This window comes from Schistosoma mansoni, chromosome 1 (genome assembly GCF_000237925.1).
Source record: "Schistosoma mansoni strain Puerto Rico chromosome 1, complete genome".
Classification (NCBI taxonomy): Eukaryota; Metazoa; Platyhelminthes; class Trematoda; order Strigeidida; family Schistosomatidae; genus Schistosoma; species Schistosoma mansoni.
In genome coordinates, this window is record NC_031495.1 from 50,817,195 (window position 1) to 50,845,067 (window position 27,873).

The 27,873-nt window shown below is 34.1% G+C and overlaps 1 protein-coding gene across 1 annotated transcript in view; it reads right to left on the reverse strand.

Annotated features, from left to right (window-relative positions):
• Positions 1–1,763: 1,763 nt before the first annotated feature.
• Smp_161400 (jumonji domain containing protein-related including hairless) overlaps positions 1,764–27,873 on the reverse strand; it is a gene marked incomplete at both ends in the record, with an annotated part of 41,971 nt that continues 15,861 nt past the window's right edge. The window contains 9 exons of the mRNA XM_018794760.1: positions 1,764–2,026; positions 3,159–3,444; positions 6,266–6,507; positions 10,958–11,150; positions 17,310–18,067; positions 19,423–19,869; positions 21,358–21,458; positions 25,415–25,632; positions 25,777–25,955. Of these exons, the coding sequence (XP_018649140.1) occupies positions 1,764–2,026; positions 3,159–3,444; positions 6,266–6,507; positions 10,958–11,150; positions 17,310–18,067; positions 19,423–19,869; positions 21,358–21,458; positions 25,415–25,632; positions 25,777–25,955 (2,687 nt within the window). The remainder of the gene's footprint in view (positions 2,027–3,158; positions 3,445–6,265; positions 6,508–10,957; positions 11,151–17,309; positions 18,068–19,422; positions 19,870–21,357; positions 21,459–25,414; positions 25,633–25,776; positions 25,956–27,873) is intronic.

Here is a 27,873-nt window from a genome sequence, read left to right on the forward strand (position 1 = left end):
ATCTTCCTATTTATAAGTTTGAATAACAAAAACATCCAAGATAGTAGCAAAATACCATGAATTCATCCATTTCGTGAACTCTCCCCAGCTGCTCAATACTTTGAGAGTTCATTTAGAACTAAGTCACCAATAAACACAATGTGATACTATTGCCCGGTGGTTGGTTGAAATCAGAACTGTGAACCACCTGGATGCTAACTCACTGGTGAAAGCGTTAAGCAATATCCATGAAGTCCGAAAGTCATGGGTCCACAATTCTGAAGCGTCTATAAACTAGTGAACCAACATCATGCTTTTCTAGTCCCTCAGTGTTGCTAATCGAATGTTGTCAATCAAATTTCAATGTAACCACTAGCCTCAGTGACTTGATATCACGTGCACCATTCTTCTACGCTAGGTGGTTAGAGGCAACCGGTAGAAAACTCTGTACTGGTGAGTGTCAACTAGCACGAAACCTGGGGCATCCAGGGTTCCTTAAACAACTACCATCAGCTGTCTAACATCACCATCATTCACTAGATTTCAATAAGTCAGGAAAATCACTCACTAAATACAGATCTACCCACACAATTTTTAAAAATACACCATTTCTATAAGGACTAGTGATGCTATCCATTTGCACAAACCAAGGAAGGTGAAGAATCCGCGTTCAAATTTGCAACCTACCACTACTACTTCCGGTTGAAATTTGAATAGTATTGTCAATAAGCCATCGTTTCATGTTTAACAACTTGACAAAAAGTGAACGCTGTATATACCTTCAGAAAAATAATCACATTGATTCACTAAACATTTAATAGTAATCTAAAAATTAGACAGTTTCTTCTTTTTTTACTAACGTGTCTTTGATATAACCTCAACCTGGTGAAATATGCTTGAATCAATGATACTGATCCCTACAACTCAGCGAACTGATACCTTAACGGTTATCAATCCATATAGAATACCTCTGCAACTAAGCCACAAATCAGAACAGGAGAAAAAAACACTCAATGTACTTTCCAAATACAAATCACAGAATCATGATGCACTATACATAAACAACAAGCCATGTAACTAAAACGTCCACGGTAAAAATCCTAATAAAATAGACCTACTAACTAATTGACAATAACTTCGAAACAGAATAAGATATAATGAAAGTTAATAAGTCAAATGGAAGTGTTTAGAATTTTTAAAAGAAAATAAAAGTCTCACAAACTAAGTGTTTGGATAAACACATGTTAAAGTAGTATATAAAGGTAAATCTGAATATATAAATACCATACATCCACCGCTGCGTAAAATGTTTGTAACTTAATAGCAATATCGAGATAATCCTCAAAGGATGCGCATATGCCAAAGGAAACTGATCAATTGCAGTTCTAAACATCAGTGGGAAAACAAATACATATATGAATTAAAATCCACCCCATTTCACAGGGTAGTGGCTATCTGAACTCAGTAGCTAAGTGGATACCGTGATGACGTTAAAGCAAATGGTGATGGTTTCGAGCCCCGGAATGAACACCAACTCACTCTAAGATGTAAGCACATCCAGCTAACGAGTCAAAAATAGGACGAAATGCTCATCCTGGATTCCACTGCTAGCGACTGTCTTTCACTGCTTAATAGTGATCTTGTTTTAACAAGGGTAAATAGGTATAAACTATAACATCACGCGGAATAGTAGAAGTGAAATATACAGAGGGCACATTGCTTTTTTTTAAGAAAAAAATAGTACGACCTAACTTTGAGTATGACAACAAAAAAGGAAGAAGGAGTTAAAATACTACCTGATGAGCAGCACCGGCTGGAATGAATACAGCATCACCATGAAATTGTACAATAGTACATGGTTGAATACCCGTACAATCATATAAACGATCTAATAATGATTGGTCCATGTAAAATAATTGATCGTGTATTGGATCACTGCCTGATTCCACTGGTGTACCAGTTTCATTTTCACTTACTCTTGATAAAAATTCTCTTAAACCATTTGAATCTTCCGGTAGAAATATATGCCATAATGCTCCTGGGATATCTATAACAAATAAATTGGGAATATACTTTTCATACAATCAAACCATGGAATAATAATAATAATAGTAATAATAATAATAATAATATGGGACTTAGTGATGAAGCTCTAGTTAGAGGTAGTGATAGGTAGACTTCATCCGTATCCGTTACAAAATAATGAGAATGTACATTGGTTTCCTGAGTACAGGAAATAATTGACGTCGGGAATACGTAAATCGTTGGACAATAATCCAAAGATAATGAACCCGCCATCATAACTTAAAACTTCACGTTTCATCTTTATTTGGATCGTGACGGCACATTAGCGAAGACTTTCATACAGAATAACCAAACATATTCCTAGTGTACCTTGATTTTCAATGAATGTCAAGAAGGAAAATGAGCTAACAAAGCTGACTAATTTGGATAATGCAATAAGAAGATGGAGATTATTGGAATTATGTCATATATTAGCACAATATATTTCGAAACATGTCATACTGGATAATAAATCAGTATTACCAGGATAGGTCTTAACAAGTATATATGTGATCAGATTGTCCGAATTTTATTACGCTAATATCTCATATAGTTCTGATGATCTTTGTCTTCTTATTACACAAAACAAACTAATCAGAGTAACTAGTTGTTTTAAATGACTAACTGACAACGGTAAAATGAAGTCCAAGCGAAAATTTACACTGACTGATCATTGATCACTGTAATGTTTACCGTAATCTTCGATTACTGATCAAATTCTACCAATCAAGATACCAATAAACATTAGTTTACGTATCAACCCTACAGAAATTCAGTGGATTACCGAAAACCCACCTACGTGATAACAACTATGACTATGATACTGAGGTTAAACGGATTCAAATCTAACGAAGAGTGTAAGTCCCCCGAAGATTTCAGGTACACCCTTGGTAGCCAATGTCAACTACTAAACCGTCAAGATCCAAGGATTCTCTGCTTTTATCCACCCAATATTAAATATAGGTTTTCATAATACTAAACATTGACACAGAAACGACCACTACTGACTTTGAAAAAAGTGCTTAGCTATCTAGTAGATTACATTCATCATTTTTTATAATAAAAGTAATTTGATCAATAAGAAACGTTCAGAAATAAATAATGGCATAACCTACCTTCGGAGTCAGTTTCATGAGTAGTAGAACTAAAAGTAGTAGTAGTATTGTTAGTGTTATTATTATTATTCTCATTAGTATGTACATCAGTTTGATGTGATTTAATTTTATTCAACCAATTTAAAACTCTTTCCAGATAATTATCATCAATATGTGCACTTGTTAATGTGTTCACAATTGATTCAGCATTAGTTAACATTTCATTCAGTGAATCTGTCGGTTGTCCCACATACAACATAACATTTACAGCATCAGCTATATCTACATGCAAATTTGTTGTACTAATCTGCAAACAAAAATAAAAGAAATGAAAAAAATGTAGATAAAATCAGTTGAAATGTGATGTTGGTATAGAACTCAAAATAATTGTCTGTTGCCAACATCCAAGTCAGAATTTTACGATACAAACGTCAAGACAATTTCACTGTATAGAGCTGAAATATGAAGAACTACTACAACCATTATCAAAAATGGTACAAGTATTTATAAACACTTCTCTATACGAGAGGAAATTAGGAAAAGATGCTGAAGGTATATAGTGCACACATTGAGGAGACCACCAAACTGAATAACAAAAAAAGCCCTAAATTGGGATATCCAATGAAAAAGGGAAAGAGAAGAGCCGAAGAACATATCACTCTGGGGATTCAAGGGAGAAATCAAAAGAGTGAATAGCATTCGGAAACAACATAAAAGGAGAATCCAGGACAGAGAACGTTGGAGACACCCGGTCGGGGACTTATGCTCCACCTGGGGTAGCTGGCATAATTAGGTTAGCAAGTAAGTATATGCTGGAAGGTATGGAGTTATGGGATTAAGCGAAAAAATCTGAATACAAGTTCTAATTTATATACCATTGTAAGTTAAAGTCAAGTTAAGAAAGATTTTCGGGCTGCTACTGATGATATTGTCTAGGAAGAGAATAAATATATGGTGCAATTAAACTGTGCAGCCAAGCTATAGGCAAAATAACACGAGTATTGTCTGTATTGCAATCGTCGAACAGATTATATCACTAGTACAAAAGATTTATAAGTGAATATGTTATATCCTAGTGAAGACGTAAGTAGAGGTAACTCCCAGGACCTATTAATGGACTATTATTCTATATGTATTCTTGTTGTTTAACTATTGAGTAATTAGATTGTGTATATCTCTGTTCATCTTATTATAAGCTTCATTTTGACCTATGAATTATTACTGTACGATTTACTGTCCCTAAATTATATTCAGTTTATTGATTATTGTATCCCACGTTTACAGCCACATTTGGCTTGATCTTGTACAAGTATTGTTTTCTATTTTATGGGTAATGCAGTCTGTCTGTCTAGTATATAAACAGAGTATGCTTGAAATAAATGATTCGCATAGATTCATATAGCAGAAGCTGTAATTGGTGTTCTGGACTCAATTGGAAAGGCTAGGCGGACAAGGGGCCAATAAGGACGTTAGACTGCTCATACCAGTTGAACGTCATTGATTTGGCACAGTGTTAAGATTAGACAAGTCGTATTCCGATTGGTGGATAACTCACATGATAAAAGCCAGACATAAGACCACAGCAAATTAGCATACGTCCTACTTTTTATTAAGTCATAGCAGAATCAGTTAAATTTTCAAAGAACCTATAGTTAGAAAGCCCAATACAATAGTTTATCCTTATCTAATTTTAGTAGGAAACCGAGCTAGCAACTAGTACTGATGATTATATGAATGGGCTAACATTTGAACTCAATAGTTCATTAGATAATATATTATCATTTGAAGTGAAAGTTTCTGGATTCAACTCCAGGCACATCCAAATGACAATTTCTAGATAGAATGAGATGTGCGTTATCCATTATTTAGTTTTAATAAAAGACATAAATATCTGTTAGTAATATACAATCTATAAATAAACATCAAGGTAAAATACTCTTTTTTGTCTAAATTCTATTTTCTGGTTTGTTTTCTACAGATTAACTAATGTTCCATCATTACAAGAAAATAATAATATCCGTCATTCCAAAAAAAAACAAACAAAAATACACAACAAAACATCCTTTCAACGATACTGTATCAAATCAAAATTTAAATATGACGATCAATACAACAGCAACAAAAAAAAGATGTGAACAAAGCCAACAGGTATTTTAAATATTATCATCATCATCTATCGATCTATTCATAACAAAATCGGCCAATTTGGAATTAATCACGCATGCATATAATTCACACATCAATAAACATACTTATGCATACATACCTACATACATACATACACATATACAGGGTAATGTTTAATGGAGCAGACATAAACAAAGATATTAAATATACATGTACAATGAGAATTAGATTCAAGTCCACATTGTGATAGACAGATACTATTTTGTAGCATACAAGACAAAAAAACAGATTATGTAACGTTTAATAAATTGATTAATTATTACATAATGCACAAGTAACAGTGAGAAATTAATTTAAACAAAGATTTGGACATTTGGCATTTGTTTCATTTCGATCTTTCAACATGGAGGAACACCGAGTGTATGAACTTGATTTTGTTAGTTGAATGAGATGGAAAAAATGATTGATAGACATCTGTTTTAAATTACTCAATGGGGTCAAAGGAAACTAGAGAGATTATTAATAACTAATTCCTTCTATTTGAAAGTCAACACATAATTGAAGTTTGCCTTGTACATAAACACAAATACACATACATACAAACAGTTATAAAATCGATGTATGACTGATCCGAATTCATAGTTGTCATAAGACAAACAAAAAATATCTTTTCTTTGGTAGATTTCATCACAGGGCGATTCTAGTGGGAGTGAGTTGGAAAACTATGGAGCACTAGACAAATGTCTTGTCCTAGTATGAGGTACCTTAAGCAATGCGCTACAAAAAAATCAACCAGTAGTCGATCTAATAAACTTCTCAGTTCGTGGTGAACGCCTAATCATTGGGATTACGGCGTCGGCATTCACTGGTACACTTTTGTCTTAAATGTTTATACTTAAATAAAATAAGGATAACAACTGACGCTGAATAATGTGATATCGTTCCTTCTCTATAAAAGTTAATGAAATGTTTATGTTAAAGCATAAAGATTGTATACTTACAGAGCATGAACCGACTGTTCCATAAGCCACATATAATTTTGGACCTAGATCAGGACATACGAAAAATGATGATAATCTAGCGGCTAAATTCAACTGTCCATCACGTTGTGTATAATTTGGCATTGGCAGATTTAACATGAGATCATTGAAACGTTTTGGTTGCAATTCAGCAAAATCATCTGTAGTTGGCCAATCTTTCAGTTTTAAACAAAGTGGACGACCATCTTTACTGGTGATTCGACCTATAATTTTCAATAAAAACAAGAAAAAACGGATATGCTGTAGCGTTACTTCAAGACATCTTTTACAAAGTGCAAACAAAGCTAAAAACAGTCATTATTCCATTGTAAACAACAATAAGTGATATTTATTTTAACAAAATAGTTACTGTCCTATAGCTTACTGGTTACATAATTCAACCATATGGAAACTGAACGATCTCCCCGAACCGTCCTACATTGATAATAATCATTTGCCCACTACTGGATAATTTAGAGATATAATTCAAAGAGTTCTAGGAAGAAGCCTTGACCAGTGGAGTTCAACCATATTGAACAGTTATTCACCACAGGCAATGGGTGAATGTTGTACAATATCGTGAGTCGATTAAAGTTAGTCATTAGCGCCATCCGAAGCAAACTCAGTGGTCTAGAAGTTAAGTGTAATCCTGCTCTGTAGCACGTTGTCCAGTAGTTTAAGCAATTGCCGTCAAACCATTAGGTATGGAGTAGAATGTATGTGAATCAGTGCTGAATAAACAGATATGTACACTAACTTTATTATTATTATCTCTTTTCCCAACTTTCTCTTACCTAATTAATTATTCTATCAATTACTTACCATATCGATGCTATGAAACATAATTTGTTTAAATACCGTAAACTACAAACTTGTTGTAATATCATTTATCGCGGATGTGCACTGCTGTGGAGTACCACAATAGTACGAAACAGCCGTCCAGTGCTTCCAGGTTCTCCATAGTGGTCTAGCTTCAATTGGCTGATGATCTCAACTACCGAAATTATTAATTTTTGTTAGATTTTAACATGCTAGTTCAGAGCATTTTGATTTCCGATAAGACAATCTTAAGACAATTCACATTTACATAAGTGTCAGTTTAAAGACCAAAAAAGACACATTTTACAATCACGTTTACTTCTGTATATGCACAAACAGATAAATAAACAAATACAAATGGGTCAGCGGATGAGCATATGCGCACAAACATTAAAAATCCCATTTATGTATATTTTTCTCACCTCTGTAGATAAACATATACATTATGCATTTATATAACTCATCTTTGATTAAAAACATTTATCATGAAAAGAAAAAAGGAACTGGCAACGACCATTATTTATCTACCCATTGGGTTCTTTTTTAGATAATTAAAATTTGATTATCAAATATAAATTGTAGAATAAATTACTCCCTACTTTGCTTTCGTTGTTGGAGTGCGGGGGAAAGAAAATCGAACGAAACAAATAAAATATAACCAGCAAAATAAAAGAATAAAATTTCATTTTCATTATGTGCATAGTCTAATATTTGGACAAAAAAAGTGTATATTCAGAACAGAAAATTAGTGTGACATAGTAAGCAATAGAGTGTCAACTTGATGAAATCAATAAAGTTGTCTTCTTTCAGCTTCGGAGCGAAACGTTATACATGATCATTTGTTTTTTTTTCTATTTTTCCCTTTCCAAACATTTCACTATTATTTATTAATGCATTTAAAGAAATTTCTAACGTGAATAATAAAAGAGAGGGGAATTCATGACAACATAGATTCTAATAATCACAAACAAAATACAACAGAACAGCTTCAATTGAAAACATGTTTATGAGACAACAAAAATAGAGTAACGTTGAATAAAGTCTGGCAGTGGTATCGTCGCATTTAGTACTCGTCAGCTGGATGCATCTGCATCCATCTTAGTGTTGATGTTTACACTGACTGATATTCGAGCCCCACACCTTTTGCTTCGGTACCTACTAACTTTTTTATATCATTTTAACTAGTTCGTAAGTCATTGATAAAATCAGTGATTAATGCATTTTCATCTACAGCCTTGTCTTCTCCCTTACACTGAGCCACACAGGTTCTTGTTCAGTTATAAAATGGCAACAGTACCACTGTTTCATTTGAATACAATACGGATCACACAATACAACTTTCTAATAATTGAAATAGTCCATCACAATGGAACAAAGTAGATTATTGCACCAGTTTGTAAAGGTATTTATTGACTTATAATGATAACAACCTAATAATCAACTAATCATTCCAACTCTATTCCAAATGAGTTAATTCATTCACATTAATTAATAAACAAATAGTAGGAGAGAGAGAGAGAGAGGAAGAGAGAACGAGAAAAATAAACTAACAAATACACACAAATCATAAATTGATAAAACAAAAGCAAAATTACGTCTGTTGATTAATTAGTGAATGTTTATAGAATTTTGGAGAGTTATTCAGTTGAAGAAAATTATTAAAAACTAACTTATTAATCAATAGTTATGTTACGTACAAATCTATTTCTTCAGCTATGGGCTACACTTTATTTGTACAGCGGATACTAATGTTCCTATCCATGAATGGTTGAAGTGAAGTAGGCAGAAGTGTGGGGGGATTGATTCTCAAGTTGTAAATTTCACTGAATTTTCCTGTTTTTCATAGTGGATTCTGTGCTGTGCCACAGTGACATGTTCCTGTTAGATAGTTGCGAATAAATCCAGATGCTCGCAATAATTTTTCATGTACTTACTAACTAGAGAGAAATAGCAACTTTCCTTGGAAAATTCTAACAATATGACCACATGGAGACGAGAGGATAGTGAGAAAACGCTTATTCCAACGATGACGGTGCATGAGAAATCAAACCATTTCACAAACTGACTAAATTTAAAAAAATACTGGATCCCAAATGAACAATTAATTTAATAGCATCTTGGCCAATGTTAGTCCTAATTTCAGTGTACAGTCGAAAGCTCGTGAGTGTACATTGCTTTTCAATAATATACACACCATCAAAAGATAGCTAACCATTCATTCGTTATTGGTTTTCAGTTATTCTCTACAGAATTGATATCAGATTGAATTGAAAATTACCAATGAAAGGAAAAAAGTGAAAGACCTAGGTGAATGTTTTCCCACTTGACAGTTAAACGTATGGACCGGCAAAATAGTAATCTGTAATCCCAGTTATTTTGCCTAATTAGTGAGTAGGCTGATAAATATATATATAGCTTGAAAGTAATCATTTCAAACTTGTTCAGAATAAAAGCGTGTGTATGCATTTGTTTATGTATCTACCAGAATGAAAAAAACCCAAAAGTATATAAACCTCAAATAAAAAATACAAAAAAGAAGTGGTTACAAGTAAATTTTGTGTAAACTGATAATGATGTATCTCATTTACCAAGTACATGTCATCCTGTTTCGTTCTCCGCTACTCCTTATATGTGAGTGTGAGTGATACTTTCCGGATGTTCAAAATCAATAAGGAGGAGCTGAACTCTAAAATGAAACCTATTGAATGATAATTAAATGTCTTAACCCTTGAGCCATTCAACCACTGTATTGACAGTCAGCACTGTTTACATCTGTTGCGTCAAAACTGAAGACTCTTAATTACAGTACACCTACAATCTAAACATATGAACCTTAGATTAATATATCCTCTACTCTTTAAAAATAAATCCATCTCAATAATTTTCGCAACATATGTGTTAACAGGATTTTTATTCTCCATATTGCATTTTCTGTGTGTTTATCTATCATCTATCAATCTAACAATCTATCTTCTCTCAATGATCTGTTATCATTTAACCATGTATCTATGTCTATCTGTCTGTTTTCTCCTCATACATAACAACATACTGGAGAATAAAAGAAAACAAATCTTTATTGATTAATTCTCTTCTTTTAGAAATTAAAAAAAAACATCATTATAAATGGAATTTTATGTTAAAGATTGAATCGATTGAATATGATTGTATCGTGAAATAGAAGAGATAGTTAGTTACTTAGTTAATTGGTATTTCTACACTTTTTTAATTCAATGTTCAATATAAACTTATAGAGATAGACAAATAAACAAAGTCAATGAACAGTATAGAAGGCTAAGAGAAGAAACAATTAACACCTTATTCCTGTTGACTTTATTCAGTATTGATAAGTGAAATGTAGTCACATATATCAGGGCTGGATAGCTCGGTGGTAAAGTGACGAACTTCAAAGCTTGTTAACGTCAATTTGAATCCAACAGGAAGCATCAGTGTTCTCAAAATTCCACGTACACCCCAATAACGATTACTGCTCGGCAAAAAACCTAGGTTAAGAAGGGTTTCCTATCGACTACCTCCAACTATGCAACATCTCAACTATTGTACACGGTGTTCTGTCACTTGGACTAGTAACCACATTACAAATTGATCGATAGAATTTGATCAGTAACATTAGAGGACTAAACAAACATGATATTTGGCATTATTCAATGATCAATTAAAATGCCTAAAATAACTACATACATGAAAAGCAGTCAGAAAGATTCATCGATATGGACATAGTTTTCATTCATTGATCTTTAAACCACCATACATAAATAAATTATTATTCTTGTTTTACATTAAAACATTTTTTAACAATACAAACTCACACACATAAACAAACAAACAAACACTTACGTTCACGTTTTTCGAAACCATCCCAAAATGATTTTAACGTATAACGTGATATTTCAGCACCCGTGGCACAATCAATTAACGTAGTTTTCATATCACCGAAATCATTTGAAAAACTTTGTGGAGTCCATAATTCTTGGGTAAATTTACGTTGACATCCAGATATAACAAGCGGATGATTGCGTCTCCATTCAGACTAGAAGATAGAGGTTTGAGAAGACAAAAAAAGGAAAGGATACAAAAAAACAGAAAATATTTTAGCCACACATGTAAACACAATATAAGTCAAGTAATGTATAATCCATATCAAGTAAAATGTACTAAAAAAGGTATGAAAGATAAAATGAAGAAATACATCAACGAGGAGCAACTTTCCACAAAAAAAAAACAAAATTGTCTTGTCAAATTGACATCAAAGCTTGATAATACAGTTTTTTTAATGTCACACAACAGACTTTACATATTGTTGCTTGAACGTTACCTATACAAGTGAGGGAGGGGCGACAGTAGTCAAATAGATAAAAATGTCGCTTATGAACAACGATCGAGAATGAATATTACATTCGTCGTTCAAACATTTGAAATTGACGTATACGTGTGTGTGTTTGTGTATATTTGTGTAAGTGATATTTCAGTTGTTTACCTTTACATTGAAAAAAAACGGACAAAGCTTCAAACTATCAACACTATTCATTTGATCAATATGATTAGTTTCTAGTTCTTAAAATGAAATTGTATTTTATACCATTTTGTGATAAGACAAGTTAACTATTTAGTGGTATTGTGTTTTATAAGGCTGATAATTTAATTGTGGACCTTACATTGCATCTCTGGACGAAAATCATCAACCTATACAACTACATGAGATAGGTGCTGATGGTGTTGTCCAGAATGATAATGAAAGCTTACCAATTAAACAGTGTACTTCAAAGAACAAAGTACTACCAAAAGCATCCATTTTACCTGCACATTTTCTAAATTATTTCAAAATATTTTGATTAGCAAATAAATTAATAGACTAGCCATTTTTTAAAACATTTTAGAAGATATGATCGACCTATTTTGAAAATTAAACCAATATTACACAATATAAACATATTTCATAATAACTCAATTCCCTTAATGATACATTATAAATTTGAACTACCAGCTACGTAGAGAAAGTAAATGGTAAATATAATTAATACAGGTCTCGAATTTTTGGAAAATAATCTAGATGAATATCAATAAACGATATTGCACAATGAATAGAACAATAACGTATAGTGACATGATTTCTAGTCTATTACTCTACACAATCGCTAAAGTATGACATCAATCTGAGTCATTTACTATCAATCTTAATGAAAGCAACAAACTCAAAGTTCAAGGGTGAAGTTGTGCCCCTGACTGTACTAGATTGTGACGATAAAGGAACTCTTCACCTATACAACCATCAGTTATAGTGAAACTGCCTTCTCACATCAGAAGAAAGAAGATGGAAAAAGTCGGTCCTAGAACACCTCATCGTACCCCACGGATTTTCTCCGCCGATGACATGCCTTTGAAATTACGGAGATAACACACCAAAAACTATTCACATAAAGACTGCGTGTGATAGGCCTCAAGCAGTTACCTCTTGGGTCCAGTAGTTACGCCACAAGATCATTAAGATCAGTCTTCTTTTTAGATCATTCAAAGATTATTGTTCGACTATATGGGCTACGACGAAGCAACAACCGCCCTAATACTCAAGCAGTACTCTAAATATGGGCTAAGGAGTTAGAGAGAACTGATCTTCTTGGTTAGGATGTACGTGGAGACACTAAGATTGGAACCGTGATATGACTCCAAATCGTTGCCAGTGATTCATATATTTTCAGTTCATTTTATTAATCTTCCTGTGTTTAAAATTTAAGAATTATTTCATGCTCTTTATTTTGCGATTGTATCCGCTCCATGCTATTGACATCACGAACCGACTTCAGTTACATAACTAGTGAAAATCACAAAACACTAAACAGATGTTTCGCTCTACCATGAGAATTCTCAGGAGTGTACATCCATGACTTTATCGAGGACCGATACAAGGACCTTCGGATCTCGTAGCAAGAGCTTGAATTTCAGATCAGTGAGCTACCAACCAATTGTTTACTTGTCTGACTTCTAACCATCTATCTTCTTTCGTTTCCACTAAAATTCATTATAGGTTACCTTTTAATTTTTTGCACTCCATCTCATCGAATTCCTTCTCTTGTTTTCCTGAAAAGGGAATTTTCGGCTAATTGAGCCAAAATAGACACTGTTGGTAGAATTTACATTCTATCTATAACTACTTAAACAAACATTTTTCAAACTTCTACAGACAATTACATTAAATAATTATTGTCAAAAATTATTAAGATTATCAGCAAAGGGGTTGTGGAGACTGTTGAGCTTTTATTGAGATCATGAACCGATAAGTGTCAGATCACCACTAAAAACCTTGAAGCATTGAACTGCCATTTTGCCCTAGTATGGGACTACTCAGCAGTGCACATCTATGGTCACGCTGCTTCAACCAATCCACGATATTACACGAAGTTAGATATTAACACCGTCGGATGCCGACACAGGGGTCTAGAGGTTAAGTGTTCGCGTACAAGACCGAAGGTCGTGAGTTTGAGCCATGTATGTGAGATTATGAATGTGCTCTGCTGGAGAGCCCAATAATATGACGAAACGGCCATTCAGTGCTTCCAGTTTTTCAATGGTAGTCTTATACTGATCGGTTTGTGGTCTTAATAAAAATAATCAAAATATTAACTCGACCAAATAAAGAACAGACAGGATTACCTCACTTATGGTCATCTCATGCACAGATCAAAAACGGTCCCGTTTCCTCCCTATTTCTTAACGTGTTTAGCCCAATTAATCGTTATTTCAAAAAGCAACTAATCTCATTGATTTATACTCAAGTGTCCATATATATTTATCCATACGTGCATATAAGATATGATACACATCAAATGGACACAGTTGATTACACAGAAAATTTGTTGTTAATTTAACCAAAACATTGTATGTTGAGTAGTTTGATTTAATTAAAGATATGCGTGAATGAGAAAATGAGAGGATGCAAAGTGAAATTTTCATGATGGTATGTATTATGTTGTTTGTTTTTTTTCGAAAAGAAAAAAAATGTAATATAGGCAAATGTTTCACTGTGTTTTTATTTGTCATAAACTAAAACAACAATCGTAATAAAATCGATAAAGTATTTTAATTTTTTACATGATATAGCATAAAAAAGGTTCCTTTTCTTTTTACGTCCATAGTAAATACTTGTAGCAGTAGATATTTATAGTCATACCGATAATTTATTGAGTGGTAGCAAGCCGGTCCTGTTAGACATAAGCAAAGTAGAGTCTGGCACATTTATGAGTATTGGGTTTAAATTGCCACACACCATTAGCATAGCGAATTATCAAGACAAATGTCAGAGTATTACAAATAGTAAGAGTAATAATGGTAATAGAAAAGATTAACCATAGACAGTATACTCATGAAGAAAAAAAGTAATTGCTGAATAAAAAGTATAAGACGAAGTGAATGCATCTGCACCACTGTGAACCATGTCATCTAATATCTGTAACTATTGATTACGATAATAGCTCGAATCCCAACCAGATATACTAAACCCAACTATATGGTTCAAGCCAATAGTCGATGACTTCGTAAGCTAAACCCATGTCTTGGTTTGGCCACAGTTAGCTATTTCACAACATGAACTGGCAAACACCGCACATCGAGGTAAACGATAGTTGGGTTAAGCACATTGAATACATGGCATGTTTGTCTAATCCTTAACTCGGATTGATATCTAATGATCAAGCTACAATCTGATCACCGATGTGAATGACTGCCACTGAACTAATTGGGTCCTTATCCTCAGTTGAAATCTATTATTTTTCATGATGAGCCAATAGAGACTGAAGGACACACTTGAAAGAATATCCAAAAATGTGTACTTGTGGATTATAGTCACCTCGCTTAATCCAAGATTCTATAGTCTATAGTCCCAGGTCCCATCCAACAAAACGTCTCAAAAAAACCCGAAACCGATGTTCAGTACCCTCTGAGTGATAAAAAGCTCCCTTTGGTGAAAAGATATCGATTTTTTAACAAATTCCTACAAAAATTCATAAGTATCGCCAAGTCCTATTGTCTTAAACATCATCATCATCATAATCGTCACCACGAGAAGAAGCAGCTAGAGAAATCGACAGTAGTCGTAAGAAGCTGATTTACGTCTGAAATCATTATCATTATTATCACCACTATTTACTACTATTTCATCTCAGAAACTTTACATTCTTCCAGCTTAAATAAATTAAAGCAGTAACACTTGGTGAAGAAACATATTGATAATGTTGAATCAGTTAACTGATTAACTGATCGATATCCAAGGTATATTATCGTACTAAATTGGTGAAAAAATATTAACAGTTACGTCGTGTTTGTATACACATGTAGATATCTATCATGTAAAGATTCATTTATAACACTATTGATAATAAACATAATAACTACATCAGCTGATTTGAAATGATTATTTGCCAAATTATATGTATGTATGCATCCATGAATGTTTATGTATGTATATATATGTGTTTATTATTTATTTTGTTCATCTACATATTTTCCGTGTACAGATATTTGTATATAATAATATAAGGTAAAATTAAACAAGATATATTTTTATTACAAAGAATTAGTAGAACAGATTACATACACTCAATGCATTTATTAAGGTGACAATAAATCATGCAGAAATTATTCTGATTAACACCAAGGCACATTCGATTTCAATAGAACAAGTTGAATTCGAAATAATAGTCAATGGATTAAAGGTTTTGTTTATACAAATCTGTTGGCTAGTCAGCGTAACTCAATGCGGGCTAAATATTAAGTACATAAGTATTCTGTTTTGATATCTGCTAAGATTTATACAGTTTGGAGATAGTTTTCTCGTCAGCATGTTGGAGAAACATCGAGAGAGAAAGAGAGGGTGAAAACGTACGCATGAGGAAATAGAATTGTTTCATTTTAGCACATAAACTATATGCTTGAATTACTACATTTGGAATTTGACTACAGTATAATCAATGTAACATAAGTTAAAAAGGTCTGCTTTGGAAGTCGTTCAATTGTTTGTATTTCGTAAATTGGTATCAGTTTACTAATACTTCCTATCATAATCACGTTATTTACCGACTAGTCCTTTTTTGGTGAAAATCTCATAACTTAATCACCAGACAATACATACTTGGAACTAGACAGATGACAATTTCAAAAATAGGTTTACGTCCAATTTTAGTCTTAAATTAGATGGAACTAGGATATAGAGCATAAAGATTAAAATGGGGAGATTTGCAGGAATAATGGAATTTCCATAGTTTAAACTGAGAATAAAACATAGCTAAACCACCATTGAAAACCTGGAAGCAATGGGAAGCTGTTTCACCCTAGTATGGGACTCCTCAGTAGTGCACATCCATGACCAAGCATCCAGAAACTGGACCGAAGATCGTCGACCTCACGCTCAAACATTTAACCTCTGGACCACTGAGCACGGGTCCAATCGTTCTCAGTCTAACTTCAATCAATTTACAATGCTAGGCAACCCTAATTCGTTCCCTACGGTGAATAACTGTCTCACACTTGATATGGTTGAAATTTACATTCGTCACGGCTTCTGGCTAAAACTTCAAGAGTTTTATATTAAAGCTAGTCACCAGTGAACACATGATCATTATTAATATATGGGGATTTCTGGAGATTCAAAAATTCTCATAGATTAAACCACGAATTGATCTTAGCTAGATGACGGTTGCGCAATATTTTATGTTGATTAAAGTTACTTATTAACTCCGTCGGATGGTAACTAAATGGTTGAGAGTTTGCGCATAAAACCAGAGATATTCGGTTCAGCTCCCGGATGTGAAGTCATGGATGTGAACTACTAAGGAATATCACACGAAGATGAAACAACTTTCCAGGTAGTCTAGCTATGATCAGTTCGTGATTTAAACGATAAAATACATTTATCATACAATAACTTATCCAATAAATATGTACATACATTGTGTGATAAAAATCGTCTGTAAGGCCACTATTAACTTAGATACTTTTAAGTTACAAAAGAACCAACCGCTAAGCAAACATTTGATCATATCTTTTTCAGTAAACTACATTGTAATTTAGCAGTTGCAATGCAGCTTAATTAGAACAAAAAAATGATTCGAATGCTTTTTTCCTCACAATCAACTGAACATCGAAAAATGAATACAGCTATTGATCACTGTTGATATATATGCGCGAAAACAATACTCACTTGAAATGCTAATAAATTTCCAACGGAATCAGGACAATGTAAACGTAAGAAAACAGGATTGTGATGATGATGACGATTGATTATTTCTGAAGGTTTATAAATTTTCAAATTTGATTCCCTGTGAAAATCAAATCCGTGATTATCATTATGCTTAGTTTTATGTTTAGCAGTGTTAGCTGCATCATTTATTTTTTGATAACAGGATCTTTGATTAATATGCCTTCGTGTGCAATGAATCCAACTATGAGATGGAAAATCCATCATTATCATCTTACGTTCATTATTATTGTCATTGTCTGATAAACTGACCCCATTATCTGTTGTTATAAAAGAAGGGTTATTATGGGAAGCATTAAATTCTGTTTCCACAACAACATTATCTATAATACCGTTACTACTGTTATTACTATTACCAGTAGTAAGTGATCCAGTGTTCCCCATATCAGCTTTCAAAGCAATATCAGCTAGTAAATCAAGAGAATTTCGATCTAAACATTCACGATTATTCAATGATTTCATTGGTTTCATGAATAATAATGTATCATTTGATAAATCCGTTGCGTCATTACCCACTGTTGAAGAAGAAGGAGAGCAATTACAGCCTAAATTAATTTTATAATAGTTTGCTATGCGATGCAATCGATGAATTAATCGACCAATAATACCAGACGGTAACAGAGAAGTTAATAGCAGCTTATTTGGATCATGATGTTGACGTGTTGTAGTACACGATGCCCAACCATATGGGCAACCACGACCTTTAAAAATTGTTGTAGCAAAAGGGAAACGACACCAGTATAATAATAATAATAGTGTGAATAATATGAATAATAATGAGTTCACCATATTAGCATACATTTTAGTTGGGATTTTATTAACATTTAGTATTTGGCTACTACTGAGATCCAGGACAAGGGTTTCATCCTATCCGGGGCTCGTCAAGTGCGTGTGCTACATCTCAGTGTAGGTGTCCACATGTAGACTATTGATGTAATGAGGTACTTCACACATGGCTAAAGAGACTTATTAGTTGCGGTCCTAAATACTAACACCAAGAAATTACAAACCCTTATTAATAGTTTGCAATGACTGTTGGATTATCCAGTTTATATAACGGTCTGATTGTAGCTAGTTAGCCATTGAATGCTGGGGAGCACTAAACAGTTGTTTTGTCCTTGCATAAGACTCCTAAGTAATGCACGTCCACAAGCACATAGGAGGTAAAACCCAGGACATTCAGGCCTTACAAATAGCGCTTAACCTTCAGGTCACTGGGTGACATCTAAAGGCTTGCACGTATAGCTTTAGTCAACCCATGATACTCTGATACCACGGATATGCATTGTTTAGAAGTCATATACAGTTGCTCAGTGCTTCTCGGTTTCCAGTGATTATCTATCTAGTCAATCCGCAATGTTAGCTGAAAGATTAACTACATAATCATGTATGAGTGTTTAAATAAATTTAAATGGTAAGAAAACACATCTAATTCTATGGGTCAAAATTATTTAGCTACATATCAGATGTTGATACTTTAAGCAAATAAAACTACACTAACGGAAGTTGTGTAAGACAGTTAGTTTATAAAGTTCCTGAAATATACTAAACAAATTAAGTGACTAAAGAAGACAACATGGACCACTAAGTCGCAACTCAGTGGTCTGAAAGTAACCCACTCAAGAAGGATTCGTGGAGGTTCGATTTAAGTCACTTGTTGGTTCATGGGTGCCCATTGTTGAGGACAAAACAAATGTACAGTACGGATTGTTAATTTTAACTAGTTCACCATCTAGTTTCCATCAGTGAATAAAAACCATCTACAGCTTACTCAATTAAATCGGCTGCCTCATGAAACACAACCATATTCACATAACTTTGTAAGGGATCGAACTGAGAAACTTCAAGTGTTGCGGAGATCACACTATTTATAAAATTACTGAGTTGCCATCTAACAGTCTACATTCCCAAACGAAATCAATCCGTTTAATCAGTGATTTACCTCTACGTCAAATAAACAACTTTTTATTTAATCAGGTATCATGATAAAAGTTAGGATCATGAGAAAAAAAAGTGGCAAAGTGATAACATTGTTAAAAAAAGTTGTCTTACAAACCTCTTATGTATTTTAGTTTGCCTTTTTTTTCCACTGCACCATTTTCATTGAATTTCACATGATCACGTGTATCCAAATTGCTGCCACCTACAGAGTTGGACGATTTCGATTCATTCAAACAATCTGTACAAACTGAATAACCACATTTACCACAAACCCAGTGTGTATTGAACATTGTTGTTTCACAGACATCACACATTTCACGTACACCTTTTACTGGTCTTTTCCATGCAACTGAATTAATAATGCCATCATTTTTGTTATTCGATTCCATCGTATGACCACTAATTCTATTTTTACCAGTCAATGAGTTGATCTTTTCATTTTGACTTTGATAAGCATGATTATTATTCAAACTTGTTAATTCTTGATGCAGAAGACGACAGAATAAGCCACCAGCACATTCCAAAAGATATTTAGCGGCGCCTGTGCTTAAAAATGGTGAAACTGTAAAGGAATATGATAAAAAAGATCACTTGTCAGTGTTGAGGGAAAAAGTCATCAATTCATTGTTTTTTATAGTGTTCTGTACTTTAACCTGGAACCCAACTGTAGCTACTACCTTGAGGTGGTCAGGTTAGAGTACCGTAATAATTCATTCGATCTATATTGCCTGTGGCATTCGTCCCCTTGGATCCTACTATACCAGATAGATTAGTTGAAGATGGGTAAAACTAAACCTGCAATCTGAGGGAGAACTAGTACTTCCTACCGTACTAAACTATGATGACAGCAGTGTTTTCTTTAGACAAACACAATTTACAGTCATGTTGCCTTCTCACGACAGAAGGATAAGGAGTAAAAGAGGTCAGCCGTAGGATTGGTTTGGCCTATGGATTTCGATCAATAGCGATAAGCCTTTAAAAAAATCCAGAGTTAGCACATCTAAAATTACTCACAAAAAGGTCATGTGTGATCACCCACAAGCAGTTGTCCCTTCGGATGCTTCAATCACGCTTATAGGTCGTCGAAACCACTTCTAAAAAGTTTTCTCTCAAGGTCTCACGACAAGTAACATCCTACTATGGTGTGGACAACAGGGAAAACAACCACATTCACAACTCCAATAGCACTGGGAAATTGGATAGTCTAGTAAATCTAAAACATGGAGTTAATTTCAATATTTTCACAGTTGCAAAGTAATTTCTCTTGACGATTGAGGACCAGTCCCACCCTTATCTATCTATTTATCTTTCAAGCTCAGTAATTAATATTATATGTAATATTTTCACAGAAATAGATCAAATCTATTACATAACAATTGTGTACGGAACAATTATACGTTGACAATAGTTTATAACAAAGATAACTCAATGGTCAAGTATCATGTTTATACTTTCGACGTGTGATTTGGATCAACTTTGTAAATAACAAATAATAATTGGTACCGGCAGAAGACAAAGCTTCAGAAAAGCCTAGTGGATAAGAGTTTGCGAATGTATAATAAAATGATTGAAAGTCGAAGAATTTTAAAGCTGAAGTCATCAATGTTAAATAAATATTGTAAAGGTCAAATCATTTTACAAGTTTTTAAATAGTGGAGAAGATTTTCAGCTTGTGTGAATGTTCTTAGTTATATTATGTTCACCAAGCTAGATAAACAGTTTAATTGTTTGTGCTTTCCTTATTGTTCTGTACACTTCAACATAAGTTAAGCCCTAATGGTATTAGCCAGGAAGGACAATAGTGAGTAGTCTACAATTAAACCATCCATCTATCTAGAACAAAGAACACAATATCAAGAAAATGTTTCGCAAATTTTTTAAAAAGATGAAGGTTGTTATATACAGCGAAACAACAAGAAAAAATCACTTGAACATTATAGTGTGGATTTTAATTGCATTCAATACAAAATAACATACACACATACATAAAGTAACTAAATAAATAACAATAACAGTATAACAATTCAAACAATAAGACTAAATCCATTACCTGGATGATACATTTCCCATAATGAACGTTCTAAAGCATCGGATTCTGTGGATCGACAAAAATCAGCTATTTTCAACACACCTCGATTATTATAGCATAATCTGGTATTTTGTTTTATTTCGTAGATGAATTTTGTGTTTTTTTTTGTTTGTTTTTAGTATTAAAAATAGAAGGGAAAGAAAAAAGTCATTTATTGTTTTTGTGTTTATTAATTAATGAAACTAATTTATGGAAACTATGAATTATTATCAGTGGTCTATCGGTTAAGTACTCTGGCGCGAGACTGGTAGGTCCTGGGTTCGGATCTCTCGAGGCGAGGTCGCGGATATGCACTGCTGAGGAGTCCCACAATAGGACGAAACGGCCGTCAAGCAGTGCTTCCAGGTTTTCCATGGTGGTCTAGCTTCAATTAACTCACGCTTTCAACTATGAATTATTAGTTACAAAAAAATTGGGAACCAAAACATTGCCGGGAATAATATACTCTTTTAATTTTTATCCTTTTAAATCTAATAAATATATGAACTGTTAAAAAAGGAATAGTGATAATATTTTATTTAAAATAATACTTTGTGTCGTTGAATAAAAATCAAGAGAATTCCGAGGAAATTTCATTTTCAACAGAATCATTTACTTAAGCTGTACATTCGCATCTATGGTTATTTGATAAACACATTGAGGAGTTCGATACTAGGATGAAATGGCCGTCCAGTACTTCCAAGTTTTCAATGGTGGTCTAGCTTAGATTGACTGATGAATTTAATGTGATAAATAGATGTCTATAGAAGGATAGAAAAGATTGCATCATAAAGTGATTCGAGACTCCAAATATTAGATGCGGTTACTTAATAATCAGGGAGTTAGAGAAGAATAGAAGGATGAAAATAGTTTACGGGCCAGAATTATAAAAGATAGTTGTCCGCTTAACATATATGAAGAAAAGAATAAAAAGCATAAAGGTCATAATAATAGCTGAATAATCATCATGAGAAATTGTTAAAGGATAATAATAACTGATTACTGTCTAAAATTACAAAACAATAATTGAAAAGACAGTACCAAAACATAACACAGAGGAGAACTAGGGTCAAGGAATGATGAAAGGCTGAACTTATCGTTTTTGTATATACAGTTCAGTCTTGAGTCGGTGGATCGCCAACTCCTCAGCAGTGCATAAGTTTTTGATTTGACCTCCCCTTGATCTAGTCCCTTTGGTTGTGTATATTATTTTAAAGAAAGACGCCTTCGGAACATGTTAACAGTTGATTAACTGCTCCTATATTGAACTGGTAATTGTTTTCCACTCTCCTTTTAACAGCTACACCGGCTAATGACTTGAGATGAGTTTAGAAAGTGATCGTTTTGTGTGGCCAGTGTAACCGGCTCCACAGAAGAGAGTAAATTTTCAGATGCACATCGATTTGGCCCAAAGCGGAAGTTTAGCCTTAACACATCCGTGAATGGTAGGTCGGTCTTAGAAGACAACACAGAGCTTAGCTGAGTAGAAGATTTCACTAAGGGATTTAGCAATTTGTTCATCCAAGAGTTCGGCTGCCATATCTACTTCAAATTCGATATTTATAAAAAGAGTTTTATTTTGAACTGTTGGTGTTTTTAAGGATACTGTCTCGATGTTAAGTTCCTATTGACGAATCTAGGTGGATAACCATTTCTGATGAGTATATGTCAAAGTTGAAGTAGTTCGTTATTCATTGCGTCATAAGAACATATTCGTCTAATACTTGTGGATAAAGAGTGAATCAAGTTCCTCTTCCTACTCAATGGGACCCAGCTATGGAAATTTGCATACCGATCATTCCAGGTCGGTTCTCTACATATAGATTTCTGTAAACAACCATCTTGTTCTTTTTCTCTTCCAGGTTCTCTATTATAAACACGGCTCTGCATACTACCTTTCTCACACCAAACAACGCACCTTCACGCTAGACACAAATCTACCAACATTTGAATGTTACAATATCATTCATTATATTTACTTACATTATTGATTTTGAAAACGTTTAGATTTATTGTAACCTTGACAACAACGTTTAGTATATTATCCTTTAGTAATAGGATAAATAATTGATACCTAGGCTACAAATTCAACAAACAAATGCACGTAATGTATTTGTAGCTATTAGGTTATAAACTGGTCGTCTATGTTTCAGTCCATCTCAACAAATCACAAGCTCATACACCCCAGATTTTCAGTTATCCTGTTTAATGTTTTATGTAGTTGAGGATATTCAATAGGAAACCTTGGACCTAGATTTCATGTTAATTAAGGTTAGTCGATGAGGTAATGATAATCAATGGAGAAATCTAGGCGCCATAGAATTTCAATAGCTGTCCGAATAGTTCAATAGCGACGTCATGGACTGTGAAACTGAATGTGGAGGGTTCAAATCCTACAGGGAGTATCAGTTCCCCTCCCCCGAAGATGGCACATAAGTCTAATTGATGAGTACCAGCCATTACGAAACCTAGGTTCATGGTTTTCTTTCGACTATTTCCAGCTAACTAATAAGCTTTGATAGCGACCATTACCCCTAAAGTGTAGGTGGATACTTTCATTTCATTTCATACCTAGAATGACATGAGACTATTCGAAGAGCGGTCGGTCTCTGAGGCTTAAGTATATCATTGATCATATTTTACAGGTTCAAAAAGATGTCATTATGATAATTATGTTGTGTTGTAATTAGAGTATAATATGTAAAATATAATAGTGATTTTCCAGCGTAGATTAGATGTGACATCAATTTTTGTATATGAGCAAGTTGTCTGAGCAAATTAATACCTTTAAAAAAATAATAACTTGGTAACACTTCAAATTAGAACTGTGGAATAATAATTCAGAGTTACTGTTTAATAGGTCATAGATTAGTATATAAAAAAGGAAAAATCGAGACAATAATCTCTAAAGTATTAACATTAGACACATTATCCCACACTACAGTTGAATAGTGGACTAGTATCGGAATCCAGTACGCAAGTTCGGTCCTATTTAGGACACATTTGTTGGATGCACTTACACATCAGCGCTGACGCTCATGATAAAAGTAGAAACCCAACGGGAAGATTCAGTTTACCAATAGAATCAGTGACTGTTACATGAATTCGTGGATATTTAAAATCAGTAGCTCGGTGGATGACTCATAAGACATTTCGAATGTAAGTTATTCATTGGGTCAAAGTCTTATTGTGAACATTAACACTGGAATCCAAGTAAACCCACCTAACTATTTCCGAATAGAAAAAATACATACGTCTTCAGTTCCACTGCTAGTCATAATTCGAATTCAATTTTAAAAAGCCTGTGGCTAAATGAGAATATCGAGGTAGTTCGCTCAGGATGTATACATGATAATATAGATTATTTAGTTGAAGTCCTTGGGATCGACAACCATAGAAAAGCACAAACACTTACAAATATATTATTCTATAATGCACTTAAGCAACAAAATCTGAATGAATATCACTACCTTTTAACTGCAATCCATCAGAACTTATTACTGGTAATCATTTACCATCATAATGTTTACACAGAAAGTATGCTACTTATGATACTGTGCCGTACGATTTGGAAATTTCACGCATTAACACAAGTTCTTACTATCTTCTCAATAATTCTCTAATCTAACCCCGAATAATTAAGATGACAAAAGAAACTCAAGAAGTTTATTGTGGATTAAGTGATTATGATACAATGTGAAATGGACGCATACTTCTAGAAAACATCATGATGTCCCTGAGAATCTCCAGTTGAAAATGTGAGTTTTCATATCCCAGATTCAAATATGTGACTACAGTTTAAATTGCACAAAATAGTTAATTTCAATCAAGGTTTATTTAGAAATATGACGTTCCATAATAAATTAGTGTACGGAAATATAATGATAATCACAATTTGCTACTTATTTCCAATTTCGATTATTTTATTTATCAATATTGTGTCACAGTAACATTAAAAGTATTGACCATACTGAGAACAAAAATTGGTAACAAGAAAATGGTCGAAAAATCAAGCAACTCTATATTTACCAACACTCACTTTCTAAATCCCCAAAAACGACAGAATACTGACATTGATGGATGTGTAGAATTTCGTTTATTCTTCGATTTGTCGTTGATATTTTCTTTACGGGTATTTTTACCCAAAGTAGTTCTTCGACCAGGGGGTTTTTTAAACTGAATATCCTTATTTAATCCGTTCGAAAAATTTTGACTATTGGTTGGACTAGGGATATCACTGATTATAAGTTTCGGATTCTCTTCATCAACATCGTCATCATCATCATCATCATCACCATCATCATCATCTGAATTATCTGAATCCATTTGTCCGTTTGTATTAATTGAAGGTGAATTATGATAGGAAAATTTAGTTTGACGACAAGCACGACATTTTGGAACTTGTTTCAATCCTGGATCATTACAATTTATAAGTTGAACAAAAACACGTTGACTTCGTTTATAAAAATTTAATGAATGTGTAGAGTGTAGTGATTTATTGGCTGTTCGATTTACTTTAAGGGGAAAAGAAACAATATCAATAGATTGGTTATAAATCTTATTGAATAAATTTGTTATGCCTTTAAGGAAGAAACTGAAGGAAATAAGCACATGGTGAAAACAGATAACAGCTTCAATTATGACAGATTATTCACTTTAAAATCAGTTAATAAGGTTGCATATCTTCATCCACCGAGGTAGTTGGGACATTTGTTACGTATCCCTAAATACCGTCTGCCTCAACAAGCACTATTAGCTGGCGTAAGAGTAAGTTGAAAGAAATCTAGCAGAGGTTTTACTAAAACGTGACAACAATTCATGAACTGACTGACTGTTGATCTGAGCCATGTTGATGCAGATACGAACGAAGTGGTTGAGATCAAAGTGAATATTGTGACCGACGGTTGGAAATGTCAATGACGTGGATCAGAATGTGGCAGTGATGTAGATTCATTCGTTTTTAATCTTACTCTACATCTTCGATCCCAGTATTTCTTCATACATACATTTTCACTCCGTTTTTTCGGACCATATTCTCTGTTTTTAATTTTTCTCGCTATCACTAGTTACTACACTATATCGACCTCTTTTACTATTTATCTTATTAGTTTTATCTTCTTGTGTTAATATACAGTTAGTGACTCGAGTCAAACCACATTTCCACCAGGCTATTACTTACTTACTTACGCCTGTTATCCCTCGTGGAGAAGCATAGGCCGCACACCAGCATTCTTCATCCAACCCTGTCCCAAGCAATCCTTTCCACTTCTTTCCAGTTAACATTCATCCTTTATGCTGACAAACTTTTCAGGAAATCCATAGTGTTGACGAAGTTTCCATAATGTTCTTCTGTCTACGCTGTCAAACGCCTTCTCATAGTCAATGAAGTAGACCTATAGTGATGAGTTCCACTCAACTGATTGTTCTACGATGATCCGTAGTGCCGCAATCTGGTCAGTGTACGACCGATCCTTACGGAATCCAGCCTGTTGATCTCGAAGTTGGGCGTCTACTGCGTCTTTCATCCGGTTCAGCAACACTCTGTTGAAAACTTTTCCTGGTACTGATAACAAACTGATGACTCTGTAGTTCTCATATTTGCTCAGATCTCCTTTCCTTGGTATCTTGATGAGGTATCCTTCTTTCCAGTCTGTTAGTGGCACTTGTTCCTCCTCCCAAATCTTCTTGAATAGAAAGTGAAGCATGTTTGCAGTTAATTCAATGTCTGACTTCAGTGCTTCGGCTGGTATATTGTCAGGTCCTGTCGCTTTCCCGCTCTTGATTTGTCTGATGGCCCTCTTGACTTCTTCGATCGTTGGTGGAGTGACAGATATAGGAAGGTCAGTGTGTGCTGCTTTGATGTCCAGCAGATTCAATTGAGCTGGCCTGTTCAGCAGTTCCTCGAAGTATTCTGCCCATCTTTTCCTCTGTTCTTCAATCTCCGTGATTGGCTTGCCTTCTATCTCCTTGACTGGTTTCTCTCTCTGGTTTACTATATCTCCCTGCTAGTTTCTTCGTTGTATCATATAGTTGTTTCATATTCCCTTCCATTGCAGCTTTTTCCGCAATCGTCGCTAGTCCTTCCATGTATTTCTGCTAGTCGGCTTTACCGCTCTTCTTCACTTGCCCGTTTGCCTTTGCGTAGTCTGCTTGTACCTTGACTTTCCCTGCTCGTGTTCGACTGTTGTTAATTGCTGTCTTCTTGTTCTTCCTTTCTTCAATCTTGTCCAGGGTTTTCATAGAGATCCATTCATTATGATGATGCTTCTGGCGACCCAGAACCTCCTGACACGTTGAAGTTAGTGCTTCTTTTATCCCTTTCCAATTGTCCTCCATCGTACTTTCTTGTTCTTTCAGTGGATCCTGTAAAGCTTGGAACCTGTTGTTGAGAGTTTTCTTGAATTGGTTGAGTTTGTTAGTATCTCATAGGAAGGCTGTATTGAATCTTTGTAATGCTCTTTTCCGAGCTGTCCATTGCTTCTTAGTTTCAGTTTTATC